General features: G+C 26.9%; 2 protein-coding genes across 11 annotated transcripts in view; one reads left to right on the top strand and one right to left on the bottom strand.

Moving 5' to 3' along the window:
* LOC107449224 (ras-related protein Rab-34) overlaps positions 1 to 2,383 on the bottom strand; it is an 18,293-nt gene extending 15,910 nt beyond the window's left edge. For 2 of the 8 annotated variants that reach the window (XM_087149601.1, XM_087149632.1), the window contains exons 1-2: positions 2,133 to 2,262; positions 635 to 741 (exon numbers count right to left, since the gene is read on the bottom strand). In XM_087149601.1, the coding sequence (XP_087005727.1) occupies positions 635 to 727 (93 nt within the window). In that variant the 5' untranslated portion in view covers positions 728 to 741; positions 2,133 to 2,262. Of the gene's footprint in view, positions 1 to 634; positions 742 to 1,335; positions 1,425 to 1,896 lie in introns of those variants that run through there. The other 6 variants (XM_087149629.1, XM_087149622.1, XM_087149613.1 and 3 more) reach the window with 6 other exon arrangements.
* Positions 2,375 to 23,374, top strand: LOC147816646 (phosphatidylinositol N-acetylglucosaminyltransferase subunit A-like). Of its 3 annotated transcripts, XM_087149583.1 has the most exons (12): positions 2,375 to 2,622; positions 4,007 to 4,163; positions 5,330 to 5,452; positions 6,573 to 6,748; positions 8,217 to 8,332; positions 10,426 to 10,533; positions 12,359 to 12,465; positions 13,589 to 13,671; positions 15,751 to 15,836; positions 17,698 to 17,881; positions 20,310 to 20,409; positions 23,209 to 23,374. In XM_087149583.1, exons 1-12 carry the CDS (start codon positions 2,600 to 2,602, stop codon positions 23,236 to 23,238), a joined length of 1,293 nt encoding a protein of 430 aa, XP_087005709.1. In that variant the 5' UTR covers positions 2,375 to 2,599; the 3' UTR covers positions 23,239 to 23,374. The 3 variants fall into 3 exon arrangements, with proteins under 3 accessions (XP_087005709.1, XP_087005718.1, XP_087005714.1); XM_087149592.1 differs by lacking the exon at positions 4,007 to 4,163 and having other exon boundaries at positions 2,395 to 2,622; XM_087149588.1 differs by lacking the exon at positions 5,330 to 5,452 and having other exon boundaries at positions 2,455 to 2,622.

Below are 23,374 nucleotides of genomic sequence, written 5' to 3'. Positions count from 1 at the left end.
CTCTGCTTTTCTAGAACTCTACACAGTTCTCAGCTAGTGACATCTAAAAAATAATTCTTTCTTAATAATAATAAAATTTGGATTTTTAATTTATTTTTGTGAATGAAAATTTGAAATATTTGTTTTCTATTTCAATTAAAGGGATAGATCTAATAATCTAAGCCTAACTGCTGAAAGCAGTGGTCTCTACCCTATATTCATAAAAATTGCAAAATAAGATAGATCAAAATACTTTTATATGCTTATTTAAGTTAAAAAGTTCTCACTTTTAAAGATATATAAATAAATTATCGCCAAAGATTTTTAGTGATGGCCTCTTAATATGAGACTCCAATGGTGCATTTTTTAAATAACAGCAGTTACAATTATCTCCATAGATTTCAATGGAGAACATCAAAAGTAATCAAAACATCAAAAAGTTACATCAAAAAGTAATACTCCATTATAGGTGTTCTCCTAAATTATGGAATGAAGGATTCAGGAATGAGTCCTCATTCAAGAATTCCTTGGGAAATTCATTCATCCATACTCATTCGAAAATTTTAAGCCTCTCCCTTCAAGAATATTGACATTTTTTTAATCATTGTTTTATGCAGTATAAATTTCTATAAAATAAGCCCACAATTTTGTTTACCCTAGGAAATTCTGTAATTGTTCTTTCTTCAACAGTTTTTCTTAGATGAACTTCATAGAAGGTATTCTGATCATTGTTTGTATTTTCATCCATATGAAGATTTCAACCTAAAATGAAAAATAAAATTAAATATTTGATAACAATATATTATTTAATAAAGATATTTAGTACATTCATTTCTTATTAGTCTCTACATCACATCAAATCAGCCATTGGATAAAATGTTAGGTATTTGTGTTGTTTAGTTTTGGCTCATAGGTGAAGGAGAATGGAAGAAAATTACCAAGATTCACTCTTTTCACACCATTTGTTTCCAAGTTAAGTATTTCAGGAAATTCAGAAATTTTTCACAGCATTATAATTTTTAAATAATTAAAACTTGAGAACTATTTACCATAAAGAGGTAAATTTTTAATATAATTTTACAAAATATATAATAGATTAATTATTAAAAGAAAAATTAAAATGTTAGGAACTTCTGAAGAAACTATAAGAGTGAACTCGAGGACAGAAAATATAGCTTTGAAGGTGTAAAAGATTTTAATATAAACATAATATATAACATTAAACATAATATAAACATTAAACATTATATAAACATAATATATAACATTAAACATAATATATAACATTAAACATAATATAAACATAATATATAACATAAAATATAAACATTAAAGAAATTTTTAAAAATGCATTACTTGAAAACAAATGGTGCAAAAAATCGGGTATTTTCATGCCAGAAGCAGCTTTTTACAGGAGCAGATAATTGACATAAACTTCTAATAATCTATGAACAAAAATTATACAACCACATTCATGGTTTGTTTCTAAGGCACAACATAAATTTAAATAATAAAATAACAAGTAATCTAAAAAAAAATTAGAACAACTCATAAAGAGAGACTACAATTTGACTCTCATCATGTTATTTTTGTAAACAACAGTAAAACAGAATCAAAATTTTGAAAAGACGTTATTCAAAACAGGTGTCTAACATTAAAACGGAATAATGCGTTATCAAAGAAGAAAATTGTCGCTGAATAGTTAGGATTTAAAAAATATTCATATGAAAATAAATATTAAGATGGATACACAATTCCACTATCATTATAGAAGTTATTTTTTTAAACGTACATAAATAAAATTTAGAAAAGAAGATATGCAAAAGATAAAATGAAAAATGTCACTGAATGATTGTGATTTCTTAAAAAATAGATACTAAAACTAAATTATACAAAAAACAAAAAAAAAACATGTACCATAAAAAATTAGAATAAAAAGTTATCAAGGATGGGCTACACTTTCTCTATTATAATCAATTTTGTAAACGTATGTAAATTATGAAACGGTGCATTAGTACAAATTGTCGGCTAATGACTAAGATTTTTAAAATAGTAAATTTTTTAGCTATCTTTTTCAACAACTTACATATGTTCATTTAAACACAGTTTTAAGTTAAGATAAGCTGATAGAAAAGAACACAAAACCGACTTACTTTTTGTTCTTTTGTTTATCAACAAAAGCGATAGGGGTTAAAGTAGAGTTGTATTAGTTCTGTTTATAACAATAGCACAGAATAAATTTAGAAAGTTATTGAATTAAGGCTCTGAAGGAGTATTAAAAAAATCAATTTTCTATTATCAGAGTGATTAAACATTAGTCTATGCAAAAAAATAATAAGTTTTGAATCACTTCACTGGAAACGTGAAAAAATGACTCATTTCATCTGCTCACTGTTCCGTTGACTGAGATTGTTTGTTTATATTTTGCTTTCAAAAATGAATTGTTTTATTAGTCTGTGTAGTTCCTGTTTCCGTAGTTAATGTATTGTTCAATTGAGAAATGACTCATAAATTATGGCAGATGCTAAATTTTTTTAATGAAAAGGCGAAGTTTTATTTCGTAAACAGTCAAAGTATAATTTTTTATTGAAATTTAGATTTTAATCGAAAAGTAGAAAATATGCAGAAAAAACTCAACATTTGGTAATTTAAATGATGCTTATGCTGATGAAAATCCATATTAAATTATTCCTATATGCATACATAGTATTTTGATAGCAATGTATTCTATTTAAAATTTTGACATTAGGAATGATACAAATTCGTCCTATGTGTAGAACATACTTACCTTTTTTTGAAATTGTCCCCACAATTATAACTATTGGTTTAGAAATATTTTGCATACAGAAATATTGACATACTCTCTTATACGATATTAAATTTGTTAGCTGAAATATTTTTTAAATACTAATTGCAAAGGGGAGAGTTATTCTTTTTTGAGGACAATCTAAAGTAAAAATATCAATAACATAGATGATACAATTAAACTTCAATGTTTAGATAAGTCAACGATTACAACTATTATTTTTGATTGATCTGTATTAATTTAAATCAGGCGTTCACTTACAAACTTAAAATGAATGAAAAGTGAAGCTTATATTGATTGCTAACTGTATTTACAATTTGACTAAATTGTCTTTATGCTGTTGATCCTAAAAAAAAGCGCAATTCTGTTTTTTTTCTTTTTCCAGATGATTTCTGTATAGGTACCTGTACCTATATTTGTTGATTTAAGGGCATTATCCTGCAAGAAGTAATGATAATAAAAAATAAATAAAACGCTGTAGAAGGGCTTCTTAGGCAAGCTTTCAAATGTTTTATTTATTTTTTAAGAATATTTTTACTAGTTTAAAATCCTTTTGGGGAGCTGGCAGTTCTAGGTGGTGTGAAGTGGTATCACTACGAAAATATGTTCCCCTTTTTTATACCTATTCAGATTTTACAGAATGAAACCAGCATCACGAAACATATTTTATTATTAATTGAAATGTGTGCAGAACATTCAAAATTAAAGTAGCGAAACACAAAATTAAATTAGTTACTTTTTATTCTGAAATATGATTTACATAAACCCCCTTTATTTCTTATTTTTTTGGATAGGAATATCACTACTGTGACTAGATTTAATTACAAATTCTAACTTTCTATGAGTTAAATTAGTAAAAGAATTTATATTTGAAAAATGAGAAAAGACACTCATTTTCCATATTGATATATTTTTATTTTATTGGTCAAATGCAATTTTTGTTTCAACATAAAAATAATAAAACCACATCTGACTCAAAATGTTAACTTTACAACTGAAATAATAACTTACATAAAACATTTATTTATTAAAAAACTTTTTAGAACCTATTATTTTAAAATTTTTTATTACCTAATATTTAACAAAAATAAAATATGCTTTTTTTTTATATAGTTTAGAAAGTTCTTTTCAAATCTGATGAACTGCCAGAAGTTATATATATAATTGACACAGTATTCATAGGTACATTAAATTCTAACACAGAATATTTTTTACTTCTAGTATGGTGTCTGATTTCTTCTATCCCAATACTGGTGGTGTAGAGAGTCATATTTACCAACTTGCTCAGTGTCTTATTAAAAAAGGTCACAAAGTCATTGTAATTACTCATGCCTATGGAAATCGTAAAGGAATAAGATATTTAACCAATGGATTAAAAGTATGTTTATAAGTAATTTTTAAATTTTACATATTATTAAAATAATATTATTAAAGTTATATTACTAAAATAATATTATTAATATTATTTTAATAATAATATTTTAATATTCTCAATAATATTATTAAAATGCATAACAACTTTTGTAATTTTTTCCCTCAGGCACAGCAATATCAAACTTTTTTTTTTGTTGCAAATTCCTAAGAAATGTTGTATATTGTCTAATTTTAATTATTCATCAGAGGAGGTTTCCTTTTTTTTAAAATTAAATAGATTGTGAATAATTTATTATGCACCTGAATTTATTTTAATAGTTTTAGCATTTTATATGTTTGTGTAGCTTTAAAATTACACTTTTATTCTTTTAATCCTTTTTTTTTAAAATTTTTTTTTTAAAAAATTGATGTCAGTTTCAATTTTGGTTCCCTATTAATTTTTGGATTTCAAACTTTGTTTTTCAGCTTGAATTCATATTCAGCACTATATGCTATAAATTTTTGCTTGTAGTATATTATTTATAATTCTTTTTTAGTTAACAAAATCACTTGCAAAGTAAATTTTGATTCTCTTGCAAGTTATTGTTGCTCCCAACTCAAAATTTTCTGTTTTACCTTCAACAACTTAAAATTTTTTAAAATTAATTTAAATAATATATGACTAAGGAAATCTTTAATAGTTTAGAGTTAGTTTAATGTCAGGAAAAAAAATTATTTCTATTTTTAAGTGTTTTATATTGAATTTAAATTTGCTTAGTTTTCTATATTAATAATCATTGTACATTTCACACCAAAAATATAAAGTTCTAATATTATTTTAAAAATTCATTGTTTATTATATTGTTTTAAAAGTTTAAATAAATCTTAGGAGAGTTTTCTTTATTTTAAAGTTTACAGTGCATTTTTTTATTAAGAAAAAAAACAATTAGTAAAATACAAAATAAAAAAAAATTTACTATAAACTTTCAAATTTTTAATTTAAATATTCAATTATCAATCCATATATCAATTTATGTTATTTTTTATTTATAATTGTCTTAAAACTTATAAATTACTGTAACTTTTATATTAAATATAATGGGGTTTTATTTGTTTTAAAACTAATTATGTACTTATAATTAATTCAATTATTAATTGCATACTTCGTTTTACATAAACTTTTTTTTTTAGGTTTATTATATGCCAGTATGGGTGGTGTACAATCAGTGCACACTACCAACATTATTTACCACCTTCCCTGTCATCCGTTTCATCCTTGTTAGAGAAAAAATTTCGATTGTACATGGACATTCAGTAAGATTACTTTTTTTTTCTACTTTTGCTGTAAAGGATCCTCAAAAATTGTGTAAAAAATTCCTAAAATTGTATTGTTTGCCAACTTTGTTGCCAAATTCCAAAAAATTAATAAATTAACTATCACTGAAGGTACTAATGCTTATCATTTATTAATTTACCTTGGCTCTAGTGTAGAGTCTGGAAAACCTAGGGTTGGCAAAAAATTTAAATTGTACAATTTTTGCTGAAACTCCGTTTTTGATTATCATGATAATCTTTGCTTTCATTGACATCTTTTTCAGGTTGCCACAATTTTTTTTATATTACCAGATTGGCTCTTGGTTTATTTTCATACATATTAATTTAAATTTTAAAATTCCTTTTTCTTTTATCATTAGTTACTCGCTTGTCAGAGCCGAAAAATGTCAATTGTACAATTTCGATGAAACCCTGTTTCTGATTATATCTATTAATTTTTGACATCCTCCTTGGCACCAAAAATGGGAGGTACCCCCCATTGTAAACTATTGCCTTAATATTTTTAACTAATGTTTATGTTTCAATCTGTATTATTATACTAAAGTAACACATTCTCAGGAATGAAAATTATTATGCAATAGTATTGCAGTTTATTTATTTAAATATATCTTATAATCAATTAAGGTATACGAAGAAAAATAGATGATAGTAAATGAATTAAACTACAATGCTATAATAACAGCAAGAGCAGATCTACTATTTCAATGTGGCATAACCAAATGCAACCAAGCCAATATGATAGAACTACCTTTTTTTTAAAAATAATAATAGTTATAAAAGACATAGTTGTCATAATTACTTACAATTAGGGTATGCAAGTCATCAGCTTACCTTGGAATTCGAGTAAAATATGTGTGATTAAGAAAATTTTGTTTATTGGAACACCTTTAATTAAAAAAACAATACAAAGGAAAAACAAATTTTGTTATTTACCTATAAGTGGAAAAATTTAGGCAGAATAATTTCTACAATTTATATTTTTTTTTCCTTTCAAGTTTTTCTGTCTTTCATATTAAATAAGAAAATTTTCTTTTACAGTTTTGATGTTTAAAAATATAAAATATTTGAAAATTCTTCAATTTATGCTAATTTTTTTCAGGCATTTTCTGCATTAGCACATGAAGCAATGCTTCACGCTAAGACAATGGGACTAAAAGCAGTTTTTACAGATCATTCCCTATTTGGGTTTGCAGATGCCAGTGCCATAATCACAAATAAACTTCTCCAAATGACTTTGAGTGTCTGTAATCATGTGATATGTGTGTCTCATACTGGGTATGCTATATTTAGATATATTTTAATTACTATATAATAGATATAGTTTGATTTTTCTTTACGATTATAAAATGTGTATTGTTTATTAATATCTTTTTAAGGTATTCTCATGTTTTTTGTTAAAATATGAAATTAATTTATTGTAATAACTCCTCTCATTGCTATGCAATGAGGTCGTAACACACGTGTATGTTGTTCTGGTACTTTTTGGGAAGCAGGCCACCATTTTGGAATCTGAGTATTATTTCTTTTTCTTTTATAATTATGAATTTCTTTCTTTGATGAATCAAGTTTTTATGCTCTTAGCAGCATGTTTCTCAAAGTTCTATTACCATACCTGCCAATTCTCCTGTTTTTTAACAAAGACTCCTGTTTTTTATCAAAGACTTCCACCTGTTTGCCTGCATATTCTCAAATTTCTCCATATTTGTTGAAAAAGTTGTATGCTGTATGTTGAATGTTAATATTTTAAGTACCTTTTGCGGACAGGCTACCCTTGGGATGTTTTCGTGGTTTTCCTTTCCATGTAACGCAAATGCGGGTTAGTTCTATCAAAATGTCCTCCACAATATAAAAATTTCTTCCAATACTTGATTGATCCAGGAATTTCCTTGTCTTCTGGATTGGTTTCAAAATTACAAGGCAACAGAGTTGAACACTAGTAGCCATAAACCAAAATTTGGGTCGGCTGTTTAACAATGGTTATAAAATAGTTTAAGTAATTATAAATAATGGTTTAAAAGAATCTTCTTTAGATTAAGATTTACATACATATTTTTTAATTCGCTAAATGTAAGTGCTTATGTTATTTCCACTTTTGAATTTCTCTTTTGACTTACATGATTATACATGATATATCGCTAGTAAAACAGTAAAATCTCCGTTAATTATTTTTCCTACATTGTTGGCAGGTATGTATTACCTTATCAGATATATGTATGCTGATTCAGAATGACAAGTTTCTGAGAATATATATGTAAACAGATTTTTTGAACATTGTTTTCCTTTTGTAATTAGTTTATATAATTTACTTTTTTATTTTGTTTTTGTATTTTGCATTCTCTGCTCCTGGACTTTTTTGCAAAATCTTTGGGATACAGCGAGAGCAAAGTTTAAACATTTGAAGTGCTCTCTCTATAGAAAAGGTTTTGTGTTTTTTTTCTTTTCGGAGCTGTCACCCCTTGACGATGTCAGCTTCGGATGTCATTATTATATTTTTTGTTATTTTCATTGTTTTCTTCTTTAAAATTTTCTATTGGTTTCAATTTTCTTATGGAATTTTTACTGCTTTTCTTTGGAATTGTAGTATTTATCTGCTTTATTCATGATTTTTGATTTCTTATTTTATTACCCTAAATGTAAAGTTTTTTTTGTTTATTACATGCCATTTTTAAAAATTTGTTTTGATTTCATAATTGCTGTTTTTACTTTTAAAGTTTATTTTTTGAAATGTACTTATTTTAATTAGGAAAGAAAATACTGCTCTTAGAGCAAATGTTTGTCCAAATACAATATCAGTTATACCAAATGCAGTGGATACAACGATCTTCAAGCCGGATTTCTTGCCAAAGCTAAAGTCAAGAAGTAAAGTAATTTATGCCAACATGTTCACCTTATTTTTTCTGAAAAATTTCATTTTTATTCCTTTTAGCTTTCATTTTCTCATGGCACTTGTCAGGGTCCTGATTCCTCTTCCACGCATTTGATTGACCCCTGACCTAAGGGTCAGAGGGTAAGGGACACGGGAAGTGTCGTTCCCCTAAATTGGGGGTGGAGCGAAGGACTTTTTCTTGTGAGAAAGAGGATTTTTAGTTAGTATTAGCTGGAATATGAGAGAGAATGTATGAATCAGAAGGGAGCAGTAGCGCTCCGGAATATTATATTCTGCCGTTCATGTATATTTCTGTAATTTATTGTAAATAATTATTTAACCCAGATTCATGAAATAAATAAGTTATACCATCAAATCCAGGGTCATCATTAAGAGGATTTCATTAAACGAACCGAAAGAGAAATGTCTCACAGCACTTATGTCCCAAAGTTAAAAGATAGGCTCTCTCATATCTTAATTATATATAAGAGCCCGTTGCAGAATCGTGGGGACACAGCGACATTGTCGCAGAACACTACAGAGTTCTTGCAGAAAGGGGGATTATTTTATTTGGGAAGAAAACAAGTTTGATTTTTTTATCTGCAGAATTTTTGGAAAGATTTTTTTTCTGCAGAGCTTTTTTTCTTCCTTTTCTGCAGAATCATTTTCAAAAAATGCCTTTCTCGTATATCAGAGATGGAAGAAACGCTTATGTTTTTTTTTTTTTTTACTTTGCTTTGGGAGTAAAAAAAATTCCCAATGACTGATTGATATTATAAAAAGTAATTTCCAAATCGATAAAATTTTCAAAAGTTAACTGCACAAAAAAATTTTTGTAACAGGACAACATCAGGTTAACATCGCCAATGATATCAGAATATCTATTCTTTTTGATGTATATCGAAAAAAAAAATTCTTGCATTTATAATTAAAAAAATTATATGCTGTTCTACTCTGTTCATAAGGCTTTTTTTTAAATTTTTATATATATATATATATATATATATATATATATTAAAAAAAGTATACATATATATATATTAAAAAAAAGTATATATATATATATATATATATATATATATATATATATATATATATATATATATATATATATATATATATATATATATTGTATTTATTATATCTATAATATAATATATATTATTTATTATATATAATTATATATATATTATATATATAAGTTGAAATATAGACATAGACAAACTCTGCATTAGAATTGTAACTCCACCTTGCCAGACTTTCATTATCACTACTCAAATCTTGTTTTTAGTCTTATCAACTGATATTGTTTGAATCCTTCCAATTTTACTGGGTATTCAATGTCTGTTAACTCTCATTTATGTTCAACACAATTACATTCATAACCAATCATTCATATTCCTCATTTGATTCATATTCATTCATCAGTTCGATGTATTCAAAAAAATAATTGTAGTTTTGGGAATCCATGTATTCCACCAGTTTCATAATAATCAAGCTTAAATAACTGGTTTAGACCAAACACCTATTTAACAGGGTGCATAGAGTTTTTTAAAAGTAATTAAAGGTGCTTATTTTTGATTTACGTTTTTTAAAAGCCCTTAAAGGTGCTTTTTTTAATCAGGGTTTGTAAAAAGGGCTTAATCTTTTAAAACGAGATTTTTCATTGCCGTATTGATTGTCGTTCTAAATTGCAAAAAATTCATGATTTTCACTATTTTTTCTGCAATATTTATCAAAAACTAGTTATTTTATCATGATTATTTAAAGTTTTTGAAAATTTTTTTGAATTTTATTGATTTTATGTTTATAAATGAAGAACTTTCAAAGATAGAAAAAAAAAATATTTTTATTACTGCACAGATCCTAATTATGATATTTTTTTGGAAAGTGATTAAAAATATTTTTGGAGTACTTAAAAGGTGCTTATTTTTTGTTGAAAAATCAGGCTACGCACACTAAAAATATGTACAGATAGATATTTATTAATAATGCAAGATTGTTTAATATTTATGTTATTATTCATATTAATAATTTCATTGTACAAGTAATCTTATGTTCTAAAATAAATAATAATTTATTTTAGTTACAATCGTTGTCATCAGTAGACTTGTTTATAGAAAAGGAATAGATCTACTTGCAGAAGTGATTCCACAAATTTGTTCCAGATACCCCGATGTAGATTTTATAATTGGTATGTGCTTTAAATGTATTTTTCCCTCTCAGTTCGTAAGCGATATTTAAATACCAGTCTTAATGGAGAAATATTTAAAAAGAGAAAGGGACAAAACTATTTTTTTAGTTTTCAAAGTAAAGGAAAGCATTAATTAGAAAGTTACAAGAGTTAAAAATGCATATTGAGTTATAATGTAACATTTTGTTGGATATTTTAAAACAGGAGGATTCAAAACTTATGGCTGGCTGGCAGAAGTGGCCCAAGAGACCTTATTAACTTGACACTTGTTCTGCCTCAAATATTAATAAAAATATGAAAGAAGAAAACATCTTTAAAATATTTTTTAGCCATGCTCTAGAGAAACAGTTATGTATCTTTATCTAAAGTAACAGTTATGATTACTGATGTAGTTCAGTTTTTTTTAAATATCTGATTGTAACTATTTTGTTTTGCAAATTTTGTTAATGGCTATGGGTTCAGGAAGCTTTTTCAGTTTTCAGCCTCTAATTTGAAATAATAATCAAAAATAAAAAAATAAGAAAGGATGAGTAATCAATATTACATTATAACTATCTTTAAATTAAGGAGAAGACATATATTTTGCAGGTAAATAATTCCTTTATTGATTTTATTTACCAACTTTTGATTGTGTTATGCTTTTGACAATCAAATGACTCTTCATGCAATTGAAAACTGGATCTCATACCACATGATTTATTTGACCAATGAGAATGCATGAACCAATCATACTTTTCGTCTGATTTTTATGTATATAATAGTTATTTTATCCTAGGTGTCTTGTCATCAAATTTGATTTAAATACTTGCTATTAGTAAAATTCTTTACAATGTTTGTTTTGCTAAAACTCTTCTTAAGCAAGAAGTGTGTACTTCAGCTGTTTTTTGATAAAATTCCAGATGTTGAAAATATCTAAAACCATTCTTTAAAATACCCCAAACCATACAATTCTAATTTACAAGGATACAAATAACATTATTGCAACTGTATTTGTAATTTATGATATCTTTGTTTTCTTAAAGTAAAGTTATTTTACATTTTTTAACTATATTTTGAGGAAAAATTATAGCAAATTCCCTTACAGCAGTAGGGTATGAAACATTTACAATGAACTTAATGTCGATGAAACTGGGCACTAAATTTTATAGCAAAATGTAGTGAAACCATTGGCCACATCATGACAAAAATGTCCTAACTTTTTATTGTATTTTTTTGTTGAGATTTTGGTTTTAAATTAGTTTTGGAGAACAAATACTTACCATCAAAGTATTGTAAACTGGAGTTATGTATTAACCCATTTTCGTCCAAAGATGTGCAAACGCACCATTTCAATTAATATTTTTTATTAACACTGTGACATATATTTTTCATTAATTTTATTTTTACTTAAAACGGTTATTGACAAATAAAATATTTTGAAAATGTATAATTACTTCTTTTAAGATTTATCATTATGTTTTTATGATGGATTAAAGTTGAAAGTCAGTAAATAAAAAAAAATATTAAACAAATTTCATAAAAAAAGCAAGAGTTCACCGAAATGGTTTGTTCATTGATTTGGTGAATGGTGCCTATATGCACCATTTTATTTCTTGAATAAAATTTAATTTTTATACACGAAATTTTGTTTCTTAATGAATGTAATGTAAGCATATTTGAATGAAAATAATTCATTTTATAAAATTTATATACTTGGCTTAAAATAAGTTAAACTATTTTATGTAAAATCATCAGTATCAAAGTGCGTCTGTAATTAGAGAGATAAAATGTTCTAAACTGGAACAGAAACTTTGATACAACTAAGTTTTTTTTTTAATTATTACAGGTGGGGATGGTCCTAAGAGAATAGTTTTAGAAGAAGTTCGAGAACGTTGCCAACTGCAAGAAAGAGTGACTCTTCTTGGAGCCGTAAAGCATGAAAATGTCCGAGATGTAAATATGTTCTTCCGTTTATCTCACAAAGACTTTTATTATAGTTATTCTTTAATGTTATAGTTTTTTAATTATGATTTATAGTTTATAATATAATTTTTGTTTAAAATAAGTTATATGCTCATTTCAGTCAAAATATTAAATTATTTTATTCTACATATAATGTTCAAATTATGACAAATGTAACTTGATTCTGATTGGTGGTTTTGTTTCTAGAGTGTTTTATGTGCATTAAGGTTGTCACATTTGTTAGCAAAACTTTAAATGCCTTTTGCAAATGTATGTTTTTCTTTCTTTTGCAAGATTAAATTTGATGCGATAGATGCAAGATTCGATTTTTGTTAAACTTTTTTATTATTTCGCCTGATATGGTATACATTCTAACTTAGGTTTACTTTTTTAATCGTTGATTTAATTATTTTTATAAGAAATTTTTTTGATTCAAAAGTTTCTAAAATTTCAATTTTGAAAGTAAAAGTTTAATTTTTTGATTGAAACTTTTTTAGATAATAAAGGGTTTAAAAAAATTACATTACATTGCTGAAAAATTAAATATTCAAGAGAATGAACCATAACATATTTTTTGCACCCCCTCATATGATTTTTTAGCATTTGTGTCACTTTATTGTATGTAAGTGGTATCACTGACTTTCTGTGCATTAAAACTGCATAAAATACTTACGACATTTTTTCGATGACAATAATAATCTTTATGCTGTTACAAATTCTGCTGGAAAATTACATGTTTAAGAGAGCGTACCATAACATATTTTTTGTACCTGATCTATGATTTTTTTTGCCGTATTTGACACTTTATAGTTCGTAAGTCAAATTACTGATTTTCTTTGCATGAAAACTCTATAACATACATCTGACATTTTTTGATAAAAATTATAGTTTTCTTTATGCTGTTATGCGAAAACTATAACACTAATTTTCTTTATGCTGTTACGTAAAATCTGTTACACTACTTTCTATTTTGTAGTATATTGGTTTCTAAAAATTGCTCCTATCTTTTCAAAATTTTGAATCTTTATATACTAATCTCAGATAGCATTATCAATTTTTAGTTATGTTTTTTATTACTGTGAAATGAATTAAAAAAATAGTAATCTCTGTTTAGGTTCTTGTGAAGGGTGATATCTACCTGAATGCATCACTTACAGAAGCATTTTGTATTGCAATTTTAGAAGCAGCTTGTTGTGGGTATTTAATATTTTACTGCTAATAAATTTTTTTTTATATGTTATACCCTTTGTAGAGTTAAACATTTTAGTAATGTTATGTTAAAAAAATATTTTTGAGATTTTTTTATAAAAAAAAATTCTGTTAGCTTATTACGTTGATTTATAGGATATGACAAGGATTTATAAGATATGACAAGGATGATTTCTTTATGACAAGGTGGTGGGGATTTTCAAAATTTAACCTGCAGCAAAGAATTGGCCATAAATGTGATTTTCTGTGCATACAGAATTTCTATATTCTTTGTTTATAACTGCAAATAAATTTGTTGAGAAACAATCCAATAAACAAATACAGAACACACAAGAGAAAAATAGCTCCTGTGTATTAAACTTTCTTCTTGACCTCACTCTAAGCTTAACTGTTATCCACATTTATGTAAACAAAGCACTTCATTATAGTTTGTATACGATAAGAATTCCCCCTGCCACAAAATCTGAGGCCGTTTGCTGCTATGGAAACAAGAATATCACATTTCACGGAGGGTAGATTCTCTTTACTATGGGGCTAGGGTAGATTCTCTTTACTATGGGGCTAACACAATGGATGGAAGAAAAAGATTCCCTTTCTCTCTTGCCAACTGGAGCAAAAACCTGTCTTAAACAGTGACCCTACTTGAAATAATTTTACGTCATTTTTATAGCTACGGGCACGGGTCGAGATGAATGGCTAGGGGAGTTCTTGCTTTAGAGAAACTATAGTCTTTTTTTTAGTTATCATCAGATAGCTGAACAAAACATCTGTATAATTATTTCTCTTACATTGCACCAAATATATGGGTATTTCTCTAGCTAAACAGGCAACATTGTAGTCATTTATAGTGGTTCATTTTGTTAGGTTGTAATGCTTTAAGTAGTGTTAAATATAATTAGTTATGCATTAATTATTTGTTTAAATTAATTTTGTTATGTAGTCTTAAGTTATAGTTTAGGTTAGCTATGCGCTTAGTATTTATTCAGAATAATTTCGTATTTTTATAGAAATAAAAACTTAGTTACGAAGTAATTATTTAGATTTATTTTTGATCCTTTTCGAAATAGCAGCAGAAATTTTAAACATATAGTGCTATTGGACAGCATACTGTCATATCAAGTATTGGTGAGTAAGCTTGCCTTTTTCAAGCAATAGCATGTATATATGTTATACCAGAAAGTTATGGTTAGCTTGGTTTGTAAAGCAGTAGTAAAGCACATAAAGAGATTTTGGGACGAGTTTTCTTTCGTATCTCACGACAGAGATGGACATAATTTTAATACTTTTGCTGCCTATTGTATGGAAATGTCCTGAACTTATACTTATGGGGGTTTGTGTTATTTTGTGGCTGCCAGACAGATTCTAAATTATTATTAAAATTCAACGCATATCATAAGATTCAACTGGGTTGCCACTACACTTAGAATAGGGAAAACCTGGAAAATACAGGAATTTTAAAAATCACCAAAATATACAGGGAAAATGGAAGGCATTTTTAAGCTTTTCTTTACAAACTGAAAAAATACCGGGAATTTGTTTTTTATTTTTGTCTTTTAAAAAAATAGTGACCATTCAAAGTGCAATCTCTGGAATCTTTAGTGAAGGTATTTCAGCTATTTTAAATATTTCATTCACTATAGCATTATTTAAGTATGTTCAGCTGTTTCTTTTTTACTTTAAGTTTTTCTAGCAATTAAAACTAGTATAGTTAGCCCAATATAGCTCACACAAGAAAACACTAATTGGGTTTCCTCTTAATATATTGTGTATCACACATACAGGGAAAACAAGGGGAATTTTTTTCTTCCAAAATCGAGTGGCAACCCTGTTCAATAACTTAGACAATATTGCGAATATCTCTTGAAAATAATTAAAACTGAAACCACAGGGAGTAGAGGGGAAAATGGATTCTCTATGATATTTAAAAACTGATGAAGTTGGTGGGATGTATTAGTCTTATAGAGGGTTAAACTATATATTTTAATTCATCAATTTCCAACAATTTATGTTTCAAATTGTTTAGTTGTTATATTATATCATTTCATACCTATAATTTACCTTATTTAGACTTCAAGTTGTGAGCACTAGTGTTGGTGGTGTGCCTGAAGTTTTGCCCCCCGAACTTGTTTGGTTAACTGAACCAACCGTCATTGGTAAATATAAGTTTGACTGTCTAAATTTGAATTTTTTTTAAATGATCAAGCATATTAAATTAATTTTGTGGTATATATTTTTTAAGAATATTGTTTTCATATGCTTAATTTATTTTTCAACTTAACTGCCTCAAACTATAATCAGGTTTCATACATTAGGGTGCTTAGCATTTTTAAAAAGTGCTTAAAGGTGCTAATTTTTTATTTATGTTTTTAAAAGCCCTTAAAGGTACTTTTTTATTCAGGGTTATGTCAAAAGATCTTAATTTTCTATCTTTTAAAAATAGATTTTTTTCTTTGCCGTGTTGATTGGAGTTCTAAATTACAAAAAAAGCATGATTTTCACAATTTTCTCTGCAATATTTATCAGAATCTAGTTATTTTATCATGATTATGTAAAGTTTTTAAAAATGTTTTTGAATTTTATTGATTTTATGTTTATAAATTAAGAACTCTAAATGATAGAAAAAAATAATTTTTATTACTGCACAGTGATTAAAATATTTCCGGAAAGTGATTAATAATAGTTTTGAGTGCTTAAAAAGTACTATAAAGGTGCTTATTATTGAAAAATCTGGCTATGTACCTACACAGACACAATAAAAGAAATTTTAAAAAATCACATTTATAAAATTATGTAAAAGTTTAAATCTATTTTTAAAAAAATCTATTTTTTATTAAAAAATTGATTTAACACTTATTGCTAAATATCAATGTAAATTTTTTTAAAAGACATATGTGTTAATTAACTACAAGAGTTTTGTACAGTGATTTACCAGTATTCCTAACATTTATATTTGATTTGACAATAATTGTAGCTGCGGCAAAAAAGAAGAGGAAAAAAGTGTACGAGGGGTTCCTTATATTTCTTTCTTGCTATCTACTTAAAATTTTTTGTGTGATACGTTTGTCTAGTTTATTCTTCATATAATTTTGTTAACAAAGTTTATTTTCAACTTCAATTATTACAAAGTGCAGAAAAAAAACTTGGACAAAGTTATTATATCATAGAATAGAAATAACTAATTTCTTTCTAATTTGTGTGTTCATTTCTTTTTACTTTAATTATAAACTATTTTAAATTATATCTATTAGTTAACATATTGTTGTTTTTGCTTTTTTATAATCTGAAGCCAAAAGTGTGCTATTTTAGAGTTGTTTAAGTGAAGAAAACGTGAAATCGTTTGTTTGCTCTATACGCAAAAGTTTGGACTCTTTAAAGCAATTGCTTTGGCGGGGATAGGAGACAGACTTACAATTCTTTGTTGAAAATTTCAATAAGCGTTTGCGCCTCTGCATCGGTGCAAAAGGTTGCCACTCAGCCGCTCTGAAACCAATTAAATTAGTTTAATAGTAAAAGTTTACTCTTGTTATTATTGAAAGTTATTTGAGCAAATTTTTTTCTTGCTCCTTGTAGTAAAAGTGCTTTATAACATAATTTATGTGTATCGATTTGACTAAACTAAAACATTAATAATATTAATTTTACAGTTCTGCAATGATAAATCAATTACAACAGGAATTTATATTCCTGTTTCTGGAATTTATAATCTTATTCCTGTTATAATAAATTTATACTTGCGCCGTAAATTTGATTAAAGTCAGATGTGTTTGTTGCTTCCCTGAAATGTTATTAAAAATGTTGAATGGAAATAAATAAAAGATGAAAAAAATAATATGTACACAAGAAATATTTTATGACTGTTTTGCCAAAAAATTTAATGATAAATATTTGTCGCTACTGGATCATAATCAAGAGTCTGTGACTTGTCTATATTAAATAATTAAACTAGCATTCATTATCCATATTTCTATTTAAAAAGAAAAATACATTATTTGAATGTCATGTTCCTTTAAACAGGTTTGATAAAAGGTTTGGAGCGAGCTATGGATGCTAGGATAAACAATAAAGTAGTCCCTAAAGATGTTGCCTATAAAAAACTGTCAAAAATGTATAAGTGGGATGATGTTGCTTTCAGGGTCGAAAAGGTTTACCATCAAGTTACCAATGAGCCAGTCGATACCCTCTCTTGTCGGTTGAAGAAGTAAGACTCAAAATATTATGTTTTTTAATCAAATGAAAGAATTAACTTTTTACTTTTTGTAAAGCATCGAGAATGAATTCCTAAACATTTTATTTTATATCATATTTACTTTATTCTTATTTTTTAAAAATTGGCCCTGTTTGATAAAAAAAAAATATTCTTTAATAAATAAAAAAATGAATTAGGAGATATTATTTAAATTAATTTAAGTAGAATTATTGAATGAATATTATGCTTTTTAAATTTATTTAATCTTTATTAGGTTATTTTAAAAAAGGTAATTTATGCATGCATATTGTGAAAGCTTACATTTATGTAACTAAAAATCAGAAAGGTCAAAAGTGATCAACTTTTTTAAATCCTTTTTACATCTGTAGGACATAAAAAAAGGAATTTTTTATGCCCTATTCATGTAGAAAGGTTTAAATAAATAAGTAAAAGACTGGATTTAATGATTTAAATCATACTTTTTTAAAGTTGAATTAATGAAGGGATAATCAGGTTTTGAATGGTTTAAAGTTATGTCTTTTTTAGATTATTTAAACAAAAGACATAATGTTTGTTTAAGCTTAAGTGTATGTAAATAATACTCACTTGTATCGGAAAAGGCAACATTGATTGATTGTTTTTATGTATTTTCTACATAAACCCTATTAATAATTTTATAAATTGTGCATAGGAAATAAAAACAAACATTAGAAACATAACACAAGAAAATATTTTACTAAGTTAATAACATTCTAAATCGACAGATGTTAATTAGTGATATAAAACAAGGAAAAATCTTATTCATAGCATTTAAAATTTACAAGCATTAATTAGTAACAAAGAAGAAAATATCTAGTTGATCTTAAAATTAATAAATAATTATTTGTAGCTTGAAATGAGATATCTTACTAAATTCATAGCATTTAAAATTTCTAATTTTTAAAGTATGAAATATTCTCATATATACCCGAAGAAGAAAAAAACCTCACCTTTTCTATATTAAGTAAAGAATTCAAAATTTTTAAGCAATTAAAAACAATACTTCCAATGGAAAAATGCACTTAGCAGTGAATCCAAAAGGAATTGAAACAAATGAGACAATGAAAAAAATTGGATAAATATGACAACCAAAGCTGATGTCTTCAGGCGGTACCAGTTCCGGAAGTCATAAAAGCAAAACCTTTTCTATTGAGAAAGCAAGACGAAAGTCTGAAATTGCCCTCTCTGTACCCCATTTTGTACTAACCTTTTTTACTAACCTCCCACCTTTTATACTAATTAATTCTGACTCTAAATACAATCTCAAGATAGAAGAAAAGCATATAATCTATTTTAAAAAATTACGATAAAAGCTTAATGTAATCAGCATGTCATGATACAAGAAATCGCCTCTCAGGACTGGTCTCCCAGTTGCTGTCAACATGCTAATATTAAAAATACAAAAAATTGTATGGTTATAATAAGTTAAAAATTGTTAGCCATACGCTATAGTAAAAATTTTTGTTGTTGTTGAGTGAAATACATTTTTATGCTGTTTAAATAAATATATATGTTTAATAAATTAAGCGGCATAATGGAAGATGTTTTAATTTACACCTGTCAGATATTTACGTTAATAAAGCAATTATATATCACCACCATATCTTCCTTCGTACAAAAGCTATTGAGAAGCGTTTCTCTGCTATTTTAAATCTTTTGATTTATTCATACATTTCAAATGGATGTGCCTTTAGGTGTCTACATACCTACCATTATTTAACTTCTTTCCAACTAACTATTTCAACCAACATTCAGTATTATGAATGATGTCAGAAATTATAGCACACTATTACACTTTTTTTATTTCTATTTTAACTCTATTTTAGTCTTTTTTATTTCTATTTATGTGTAGTTGCTGATACCATGTTACGCTAAAAAAGACCCTTTTAAAGTGTATGAATAAATCTTTTAATTTGTTCACACACTTCAAATGGATGTGCCTTTAGGTGTCTACATACCTATCATGGCCCCTTATTTAACTTCTTTCCAGTATTTGGTAGACTTAGTAACTACTTTTTCCTCAAACCTAATGAGTTTGTGACCAAATATCAAGTAGTCTTTTCCATTTAATAGTCACTTTGGTCTTTGCCAAAATTTTTTTTATTGGATTAAATTAAACTTTTAATAAAATCTGTATTAGAAACAATCTAGGGCTATAAAAAGTTAATTAAGTATAAAAATATTATAAATATGTGACAACATTTAGTTAAGCATACTGACTTTAAAGAACCTTCTTTTTGCATTGATGTACTTATCACAATTTAAAAGAAAAGAAAAAAAACGTTGGAAAAAATGACCGGTTGTTTATTTAATTGAAGTAGCCACTTTTTTTGTTGACTTGCCATGTGAGGAGGGGATATTTTCAAGTCTAAACTAATGAGTCATGTCTTTCCTTTCACAGATTTTGGCTTCAAGGATATGTAGCTGGAGCTTTCTTTATGCTTCTACAAGCCATAGAACATTTAGTATATCTCTTCCTCTCATGGTATATACCAGAAGATGTAAGTAAACAACTCTTGGATCCTCCACATCTAAAATTTTCAAAAATGCTTTTAATTTTCAAACTTACTTTTTCATATAACATATTATATTTTTAAAAATTTAATAAGTTACACTTTTGACCCACTTGAAAATTTATTTTCATTAAATAATATGACTAATTAAATTGTCAAACCTCTCCTCCAAGGTTAAGCCAGGTCCGGCAATTCCCTTTTTTACGTCCAATCTCAGTCTTAAAAATCACGTCTTATATCACGGTTCCCATGGGTCAGAGATAACCTGGAATTGTCAGAAAATTTTATTTTGACTCTAAAAAGCAGCGAATAGTCAAGGAAAGTTACATATTTTTCTTACAAAAAGCTGAAAAGTTCCTAAATTACGTGTAAATAAACCAGATGTTTTTGTCGTAAGTTGCACTAAGGGTGCATTGTTTTTGTTTTCCAGTGGTGCCATCTATGGCCAATAATTCGACTTGTGCCGCACCCATACGATGCACCTGTGGGGGGAGGGATCCATTCATGCATTCACAGATCATAATTTTGATCAGGCTCCAATCTAGTACCCCCAGAGGTATAATTTGTTGTGGGATTGTGAGAACATGGAGGATTTTGTGACCCAACAAATTTAACGTGCACCAGCCACCATTTACTACACGGGGATATAAACCAGATAATTTCAAGTAACCAGTCTTGAAATTGTAAGCATTAGCAATCAGCTATTTACTCTGCTGCATTTTGAAAGATTTTCTCAATTTCAGGCTTCCTTTTCCACCCTCTGATATCAAACCGAAAAATCTCTCGATCTTTTTATAACAGCTAAAATAATCAAGAAAAGAGTTCTTTGTCAGAAACTGGTTATTTTATCATGATCATGTAAAGTATTTTGCATTTTGTTAATGTATATAGTGCTTAAAAATATTTCTTGAATGCATAAAAAGTGCTTATTTTTTCTTGAAAGATTTGGCTATGCATCCTGATGAATAAGTATTCAATAGTTAGCAATAATTAAGTAGTATATTTAAGGCCACCTTTTTAAACCAAGAAATTTCGACTTACTTTGTGAAAATCCTATCATTTTAGCGAAAGTTATTTAGAGTGATGTCTTTTTTATTTTTTGCTTTGTACTTACTCTTATCTGTCATAATTGGGGTAGTTTTTTATTTTTCCAGGACTATTCTAATTCTTGAAAGTATTATGTGAATTACTTACCGAATTAGTATGGTTCGAAATAACTCTTTCAGTTCTGACTTTCTTATCGATTTTAATGGTTCCAACAGACAAAAAAATACAAACGTAAGGGGTTGTGAACTAATATTTAGCCAGAGAAAAAATAATAATGTTTTAGGAATCATACAAATCTACACGAGAAAGCGGATGTACATAGCATTAAAACGTTTTTAATTGCCAGTTGAAGCCTGAAGGTGTTTTGAATAATGGTCTGTTTTCTTCAGCAATCGTGCAAGTTTTTATGTTTTAGTTTTGTTTATGTACCCTCTTTTATCAATAATTATTTCTTAAACGTTTTTTGTTATTTTCTTATGTAAATATTAATTTGCTATCACTTATATGTGTACTTTTTTCTCTTCATTTTGAATAAGGATTCTAAAAATATACATAGAGGGCAGTCATAACAGAACACTCTGTAGTTTCTGCATGAAATTGACCTATTTTGAATGATTTGTTATATTTAATTTATCAAATTGAAAGAAGAATGTATATTAAATTATTTTTAAATGTACTTAAGATAAATAATTTGATTTCTAATAAAACAAAGACATGTGACTATCCGGCTGTTAGTAAAACTTTTCTTTACTCCATTTCTTTTCTTTCCAGTACATAGCTTATGTTTTTTATTCCAATATTCATATATTACCATAATTAATTAAAAATCAATTGGCGTCGAGTTTTTATGTTTCTCCTAAACGAATTAGTACCACTTTCCCATTAATTTTCGCTTTTGAATATATAAATATTTTTTTCTCTATTTCATTACCATTGATTTTATATAAGTATTTTTTTAGAAACACGTTTAAAAGAATTAATATGAATAAAATAAAATTGCGTAGCATCAGGCAAAGTATAAATTTGATGACGTAAACCACGCGTACTAACATGTAATGTTCATTGAATTCATCTGAAATAGTGAATATAAAATAATTAAATACGTGCAATAAACTATTTTTTGTTCAAACAGATTTATAAGCTAGCAATTATCACTGATGTTATCTTTGAAATATGTCAAAATTGAATCGCTAAATTTAAAGCAATGGCTAACGCTTAACCTCAATCCGCTATAATGCTAACCTCAATATTAGAACGTTTTTCACTCATCCTGCAAGATCGATTTGTCGCAGAATGTTCTAATGTTGACAGTGACCTTCCTCGTGCTTGAAACTATTTGTATTGCAAATTTCATCGCTGTCTGTGGGATGGTTTAGGAGTCTATAAAGGACACACACTCATTTATATATAGATAACTGGCGTTTTGTGTTTTTGTAACCGGATTCTGAATTAGTAACTATCAATGATCAACTACGCAACCTTCTAATTTTGAACCCAAAATGTAAAGGAACTCATGGATCAAGCATTGAGACAAGGACTTTTTGATAGAATTAACCCGCATTACATGGAAAGGAAAACATTCTCTAACCGATGATCCGTTTTCCTTTTAGCTGAGCCCATTTTCTTAGATACGCATTTAGACCTCCGTCCATTATGTTTAAACATATTAAAAAGTTCACTGGCAAACTGTTTTTATTTGTAATGTTATGATATAACTGATTTTGTTTTTAAATTTTTCAGACAATTGATACAGCTTATCAGTTAATCTGATGTTGTCTACACTTGTGTGTCTACAGATTCATCAGCAAAGCATTTTTGTAATATATTTTATGTTAAAATTTATTGATACTGTTAAACCATTTCATTGAATGTATTTGTAAAAAAGAATAAAAAATAAATGTTTAAA

This window comes from Parasteatoda tepidariorum, chromosome 1 (genome assembly GCF_982258835.1).
Source record: "Parasteatoda tepidariorum strain Cologne lab strain chromosome 1, Ptep-v5.0, whole genome shotgun sequence".
Lineage (NCBI taxonomy): Eukaryota > Metazoa > Arthropoda > Arachnida > Araneae > Theridiidae > Parasteatoda > Parasteatoda tepidariorum.
The sequence above is the reverse complement of the archived record's forward strand: the minus strand, read 5'-3'. Positions and strand labels throughout refer to the sequence as shown.

Bases quoted from the DNA above. Each gene is read 5' to 3' on its own strand.
- LOC147816646 (XM_087149583.1), top strand. From the start codon at position 2,600: ATGCAGAAAAAACTCAACATTTG. The intron at 5,453-6,572 runs GTAAGATTACTT...AATTTTTTTCAG, and splicing joins CGATTGTACATGGACATTCA to GCATTTTCTGCATTAGCACA. The intron at 8,333-10,425 runs GTAAAGTAATTT...AATTTATTTTAG, and splicing joins GCCAAAGCTAAAGTCAAGAA to TTACAATCGTTGTCATCAGT.